Source organism: Morus notabilis, unplaced genomic scaffold (genome assembly GCF_000414095.1).
Source record: "Morus notabilis unplaced genomic scaffold, ASM41409v2 Scaffold52, whole genome shotgun sequence".
In the NCBI taxonomy this organism is placed as follows: domain Eukaryota; kingdom Viridiplantae; phylum Streptophyta; class Magnoliopsida; order Rosales; family Moraceae; genus Morus; species Morus notabilis.
Window position 1 is genome coordinate 442,001 of NW_010362558.1, and position 7,501 is coordinate 449,501.

Genomic DNA, 7,501 nt, shown 5'->3' on the forward strand with positions numbered 1-7,501 from the left:
AAACTTCTCTAACGGCCAAACTACAGTATGCAAGGGACATGCAGGTCATAATTTGAATTTTGGCATACGACACTGTGGGCCCAGCTCCAATGGTTTGGCAAACACTTCCCACTCTCTTTGCTTACTTGGAAGAGAGAGAAAGAGGAAGGGGGAGAGAGAGAGAGAAATAAGAGAAGATGGCCATAATTTGAAATTCCTAATCAAAGGAACCAACTTTGAACACTGACAGCTCTACACCGTCCCAACGCAACCCTCTTGGCCCTCACATCCCATCTCTCTCCTCTCTACTATTACTACTACTACTTCCATTTTGATTTTTCTTCAAACCAACCAAAAAAAAAAAAAAAAAATCACCCCAACAAGAAGAAGTTGTTTGAGCGTCGAGCTTTGAGCTCTTCTTCTTCTTCTTCTTCTTCTCTCTAAATCCAAAAGAACAGGAAAAAGAAGAAGAAGAAGATCTTTATCTAGTAAATCCAGTTTTTTTTTTTGGAGTTTAAGAAATGTCGGGCTACGTGGGCATTCTGGTTTCAGATCCGTGGCTTCAAAACCAGTTCACGCAAGTCGAGCTTCGCAGCTTAAAGTCCCACGTAAGAAATTTCTTCTCATTTTCCTTTTTTTTGTTTTGTTTTGTTTTTCTCATTCCTAGATTTTTGAAGATCTTATCTTTGTTCGGTTTTTCCATGGCGATTGATTGGTGTTTGAAGTTCACCACCATGAGGAGAGAGAGTGGAAGGCTTACCGTGGGAGACCTGGCTTCAAGAATGTCAAACTTGAAAGTCGTTGGAGAGAATCTGACCGAGGAAGAGAGAGCTTCTTTTATCCAGAACTTTCACCACAAACTCGACGACGACGTCGATTTCGAGTTCTTCCTCAGGGTCCGTTTCTCGCTTTCAGTTACATTTGATGCAAAAGTTTGTGACGAAAGTGAAAACTTTTAGATGAATGTATTAATATATGTGACAGGTTTATTTGAATCTCAATGCTCACGCGAGTGCTAGAACCGGAAGCGCTGCGAAAAACTCATCGGCATTTCTCAAGGCTGCGACGACAACGTTGCTTCACACGATCAGCGAATCCGAGAAGGCCTCATATGTCGCCCACATCAATAACTACCTCGCAGGAGATGACTTCTTGAAGAAATACCTTCCAATTGATGCTTCCACCAATGATCTGTTCGAGATCACGAAAGACGGAGTACTTTTATGGTGATCTAACAAAGTCTCTTGTTTTTTTAGCTCTTCTATTGATCATTGTGTTAGTTTGTTTTGAGCATAGGGATTTGATGTTTTGGAAACTTTTTTTTTGGATGTAGTAAGTTAATCAATGTGGCTGTTCCTGGAACGATTGATGAACGAGCTATTAATACTAAGAGAGTGCTTAATCCATGGGAAAGAAATGAAAACCATACACTTTGCCTCAACTCTGCCAAGGCTATTGGATGCACCGTAGTCAACATAGGGACTCAGGATTTCATTGAAGGAAGAGTATGTATACATTCAGCATACTTTCTATCTATTGTTTTCCGTTTTTAATCTTATCGGTTGTTCCTTAGGGGGTCTTTCACGTTTTCTAATAGCTCTGTATTGTATACTTTTTAGTTCTATTCCATAGTGTGATTGATATCCTGTTTTCTTTTGTTTTCAGCGTCATCTGGTGCTTGGATTGATTTCTCAGATAATCAAGGTAAGATTTTTGTGATTATTTTTGGACTTTTACTAAATACAGATGTTGCCCACTTTCGTTCACTTAAACTTTTAGGAGAATTGACAAATTACCAATAGGGATGGCATCGGTCCATCGAAAAATGAGCGCTAATTGTTGGTCCACTTCCTATTAACTTAAGCTTTTAGGAGAGTTGGTAAAACTAATATCTATAAAAGGTGGTGGTCCTGAGTTTGAACCTCAATGTGTGCTCCTTTGTTTGTTTTCACGTTTTCCCCTCTCTGCTCTCCTCTGAAATTCCGGCCTAAAGTCGGGCATTTTCTTTTGGATTTTGTCACCCTCTGATATTGTCCAGGCCTACACATGAAGGGGGAGAATTAGAAATGAACATCTATTACAGTTATCAGCACGATCAATTTTCAACTTCTTACCTTATCCATGGAACACTCTATATAACATCTTATATTGAATTCTAAACAATAACTGATGAAATTTTTAATTGTTTCTGTTTTATATAGATACAATTACTGGCCGACCTCAACTTGAAAAAAACACCTCAGTTGGTAGAGTTGGTTGATGATAGCAAGGTAAAAATGTACCAAGTACCAAGCTTTTTTGGTAGTGATGGTTCTTAAATCAACAAGTTATCTGATATTGTGTTGTCCTCTTATATTCGAAATGATTAGGATGTTGAAGAGTTAATGAGTCTTCCACCAGAGAAGATATTACTGAGGTGGATGAATTTTCAGCTGAAGAAATCAGGATACAGAAAGATAGTCACAAACTTCTCCTCTGATGTAAAGGTACTCGAGAACAAGAACAAGTTGTAAAGAGAAAATTATAATTACAATTCTATTACTTGGCAAACAAGAAACTTTTTTTTTCTGCAATTCTCCTTGATTATATTCGAACCCTGTAAGAGATTGAATTTTCCTGCAGGACGCGGAGGCTTACGCTCACCTCTTAAATGTTCTTGCACCTGAGCACAGTAAACCATCTGCCTTGGCCGCAAAGGATCCTTTAGAAAGAGCAAAATTAGTTCTTGCACATGCTGAAAGAATGGGATGCAAGAGATACCTAACTGCAAAAGATATCGTCGAAGGCTCTCCGAATCTGAATCTTGCGTTTGTTGCACATATTTTCCAGCATAGGTGAGAATCATCTCTTTTTTTTTTTTTTTTTTTTTTTCTGTAAGCATGATTTCTTTTGCATTGTGAGGCCAAAGCAAAGCCCGCCTGTTTGCATTAAAAGGACTAAAAATTGTTCATTCACATGTAGGAATGGGCTCTCAACCCAAACAAAGCAGATATCTTTCCTTGATACTTCGCCTGATGACACACAAATCTCTAGAGAAGAGAGAGCCTTTCGCTTTTGGATGAACAGTCTGGGAAATTCAACATATATTAACAATGTCTTTGAAGACCTTAGAAATGGGTGAAGCATCTATTGTTATTCTATTCTTTTCATGATGATATCTTACTTTGTCCTAAGCTTTTAACATAAATAAGTCAAATTCAATTTAACCATTGTCTTCATGGAAACTATTCTCTCAAGTACTTTCATCCTGCTTTATCTTAATTTCCCTCTGACAATACTAAAGTGATATGTTGGCTTCTACAGGTGGGTGCTCCTCGAGACACTAGACAAGGTTTCGCCGGGGATCGTGAATTGGAAGATCGCAAACAAGCCTCCTATTAAAATGCCATTCAGAAAAGTAGAAAACTGTAATCAAGTTGTGAAAATAGGGAAACAATTGAAGTTTTCCCTAGTAAATATTGCCGGAAATGATATTGTGCAGGGGAACAAAAAGTTGATACTTGGTATGTCTTGTGCTTAACATCCATAACCGTATTTTTACCTTCAGGCTTCTGTATTTCAGAATCAAAGGAACATGGTTTGGTCTTATATATTATTATTTGTTCATTTATTTTTTGTATTCTGACTTAGTTTTGGCTCTTCTCTTCAGCTTATTTATGGCAATTGATGCGTTACAACATCCTCCAATTGCTAAAAAACTTGAGATTTCACTCTCATGGGAAGGAAATTACTGATGCTGATATTCTAGAATGGGCCAACACCAAAGTCAGCAACTCGGGAAGCCAAAGTCGCATGGACAGTTTTAGGGTACCATTTGAGTCCTTACTTTGTGGTTGAGCCATATGAATAGAAACCCTTGTGCACTTTAGCAAAAATAAACAAATAAAAAGCATTGTGTATACGTTCTAGTATTAACATTTCGAAAATGACCTTAGTTTTTTTAAACTACAATTCAAATTTTTTCACTACAGTATTTTCACATTCTGTTAAAACTTAAGCCCATGAAACAAACGGGTAACAAAGTATTTAAATTGACTGAATTATTACTGTTTGGCTTTTACAGGACAAGAGTTTGTCAGACGGCATTTTTTTCCTAGAGCTACTAAGTGCTGTGCAGCATAGAGCTGTAAATTGGAGTCTTGTCACCAAAGGGGTGACTGGTATGTTTTCCTCTATTTTAACGTGCTACATTTTAAGTCCAAATCCTGTGTCTATTTTCTCTATCTAGTGAAACAAATTTTGACACGTCCTCTTAATTGGTTAGAAATTTAAGAAACTTTCAAGCGAAATCGATAAACAAATCCGGTAGCTATGACGTTTTATGTGACACGTAAAATTATAAATGGACGGACGGTGAATAAAACAGGAAGATCAAACTCTTGATTTCTTGTATTTGATATATTCTATCAATCTTGTGCAATTCAGATGAGGAGAAAAAGATGAACGCCTCATACATAATCAGCATTGCGCGGAAGCTCGGATGTTCGATCTTTTTGTTGCCCGAAGACGTAACTGAGGTAACGTTTTGGATCATAATTTTGGATGAATTAGTATATCTGCTCATTTTATCTTCTCTATTTTCATTTCCTTTCAAGTGTTAATGCTCTTGTTCATCTACCAAAATTTTATGTGGCGTCTAACAATTGACATTGTATTCAGGTGAACCAAAAAATGATCCTTACATTGACTGCAAGCATCATGTTCTGGTTCTTGAAACAACCGGTTGAGGACAGACCCTCCGGGATATCGGATAGCGAGGCGTCTAGCCATTTGGAGACCATCTCAAATTCAACAATGGACGACTCTTCCTCTGAATCATCAATGGACGAGAATGGACATCTATAATGCGTATATATTTGTGATGTGCATGTATGGTACTGTTTTAGAGCTTTTGCTATATAAGTTGCTTGTCTCAAGCCTCGTATGGTTTTTATTTTTTTTGGAAAATTTGATTGTGAAATCAGTGTATGAAATAGCAGGAATTCAAGTATTTCGAAAGAAAATTTTGTTGGAAAAAATATACATTTGTGAATGTGAATAGTTATATCCTCATTTTAAAATTGTTGGCAATTTCTTGAGAATTATATTTACTAATTAAATAATGAAAAGATTATATGGCATGCCAGGACTTTTATTTCTATGTCACAACTTTTCTGTTGACGTTTGAGATTTTAACTAATCCATTTGTGTGGTACGAATCTGAAACTTCTACATATTTTTGACACAAATCAGAAGGTGATTTTTTTTTTTGGGGAGAATCTAGTAAATTGCATATTCATGAAACTATATGAAGTAAATAGCATATTTAAAACTATTTTAAGTAAATAGCAGTTTACATGGTAAATTATTCATTTACTGTGTAAATAATTCATTCACGACTAGTAAAAATATTTTTTTCACGTAAATTTTCTTTTTACTACTGATAAAAAGATTTTTTTTAATTTTTTCTTTAAATAGTTTTAAAATCAGAAATAGTAGGAAATATGCCAATATGAAAAGCTTAAGAAAGTATATAAGCCAATTTTTAGTTATAGAAATTAATAGGTTATAACTTGTCAAGTTATGGTTCATAACCAGATAAATTATGGACAAACTTATCAAGTTATGGTTCATAACTAGATAAGTTATGGACAATAACTTATTAAGTTATGGACGCAAACAGTAATTTGGCCTATTTATTAACTTATGTAAACTATTAACCTATTAATTTTAATTCATCTCAAGTCTTAACCTATTTTCCTCTTTCTCTCTTTTAAAATTTACTGTTTACTTAATTTATTTTTAAAAATATCCTATTTACAACATTTTCGTCATTCGCGTCAATGTTCGAGCCCAAAACAAAAAGTACATTCTAACTGAGCCCAAGAGTCTACCCAAATTCTATATACGTACAGGTTTCAAAATATTTTATGAGATATTCTTAGCAAGATTGTTATTGTTGGAGTCGGGATTAAACAAGGACTTTTGTTAGTGTGAATCCATGTTCATATACAGTGGTGCAGTCGGTACAAGTCAACATTACTAGCAGAAGCATTAAAGAAGAAAAATAAATAAATAAATAAAAGGGAAACCAGAAACATAGCTCAATCTTATCAGTACACTGGCTGGTAGATTTGTGTTATGATTCGAATCATAGTTCGTGATTCGTTATAATATTTTTTTTCATAAAAAACACACATAAATCGAAAATAATTCTAAATTTATGAACTAAACATCTACTGAATGGTTGGTTGGCAATCACTGGTATGAGTTCAATACAAATTCTACTTGCAACTATGGGTAGATCTTCTTGCAGCCGTTTGATTTGGGACCCACATGAGCCAACTCCAAGCTAGTAGTATACACTTCTCTCTTGATCTATTTGGCTTGGTTGCCTCCCGTGGTATTAATGAATGAATATATCTCCCATGCATACTAAGGAATTTCCTGAGGTCCACTCGAGAAAACGAAAACGATTACAGAGAGTAATAACAAATCATATTCACACGAAATCATCAGTATCCAGCAAACAGCCATAACCATTAACCACAATGATTGATGGTCCTGATCATGATCATCATCAAGATCATGATGGAGACTCTTGGTGGTCACACAACAAACTAAGCCTTGACAATTCCAATGATATTGCACACACACACACACATATGTTTATATTCTTCCTAATCATTCTGATCCTTTCTTTGTCCTTTCACGCTTTTTTTATTTTTATTTTTGTTGGTAAAACTTGTCTTCCATTCTTTACTATATATATACAAGAAAGGTTACATCTGCACACCAATCTATCTATAATTACTACGACATTTAAAGTGTCTACCCAAGAAATTATCATTGATCATCATCAATAACAAGTAAAGACCACTCTTGTTTATCAATTAATGCACATTACAGTTCTAATAATTCGTTCATGCTTTTAGTCAAGTAGTGCATTGTCTTGGTTTTTTTTTTTTTTTTTTGTTGCAAATTTGTTGGAGGGGGAACCAAACTCGACACTTAAAAGTACCATCCTTTTTAATCATATAATTATATTAATCTAAAAAGTATTAGTCCAGAATAAAGATAAAAATTCAGGCTTACGAACTTTAAAGATAAGTCCAATAATTTTTTCAAATGGTATACAATAAATGTGAATTTACTGGTAGGATATGTCTGCAATCACAATCTACGTTTTAGACACTATATATTAGGAAATAGTTAAAGTGTGTCTGGTTTGTAGGTTCACATGGAATTTGAACCCATTTGCTACGTAAAACCATGACCTCATTTCTTGTTTCCTCACAAATTCAGAATTCTCATATCTAAACACTAGTTTTTTGATATTGTGATGTTTTATTCTCTATTAGAATTTACACTTCTAAACGCCAATTCAGTTTAAGCCACACAGGTAAAAAAAAAATTTCAATTCAAACCACGTTATAAGTTCGAAATCACGAATCAAATGGATCCTTAATCGGTAATTTGAGATAATTAATCACTACAGTACGTATAGTGAGTAAAGCACAAGAGAATTAGGAAACATCTAGGA

General features: G+C 34.9%; 1 protein-coding gene across 1 annotated transcript; it reads left to right on the forward strand.

Annotated features, from left to right (window-relative positions):
* Positions 1 to 219: 219 nt before the first annotated feature.
* Positions 220 to 4,997, forward strand: LOC21398930 (fimbrin-2). The gene is made up of 14 exons (XM_024168428.1): positions 220 to 587; positions 705 to 875; positions 964 to 1,205; positions 1,313 to 1,484; positions 1,645 to 1,683; positions 2,181 to 2,249; positions 2,349 to 2,465; positions 2,602 to 2,813; positions 2,941 to 3,096; positions 3,283 to 3,482; positions 3,629 to 3,786; positions 4,043 to 4,139; positions 4,405 to 4,496; positions 4,639 to 4,997. The coding sequence occupies exons 1-14, from the start codon at positions 501 to 503 to the stop codon at positions 4,822 to 4,824; spliced, it is 1,998 nt and encodes a 665-aa protein (XP_024024196.1). The 5' UTR covers positions 220 to 500; the 3' UTR covers positions 4,825 to 4,997.
* Positions 4,998 to 7,501: the final 2,504 nt, after the last annotated feature.

What these genes read in the sequence shown, in the direction of transcription:
- LOC21398930 (XM_024168428.1), top strand. Translation starts at nt 501, where the DNA reads ATGTCGGGCTACGTGGGCATTCTGGTTTCAGATCCGTGGCTTCAAAAC. An exon ending in TTCGCAGCTTAAAGTCCCAC is followed by an intron (nt 588 to 704) that starts GTAAGAAATTTC and finishes TGGTGTTTGAAG; the next exon opens with TTCACCACCATGAGGAGAGA. An exon ending in TGATTTCTCAGATAATCAAG is followed by an intron (nt 1,684 to 2,180) that starts GTAAGATTTTTG and finishes TGTTTTATATAG; the next exon opens with ATACAATTACTGGCCGACCT.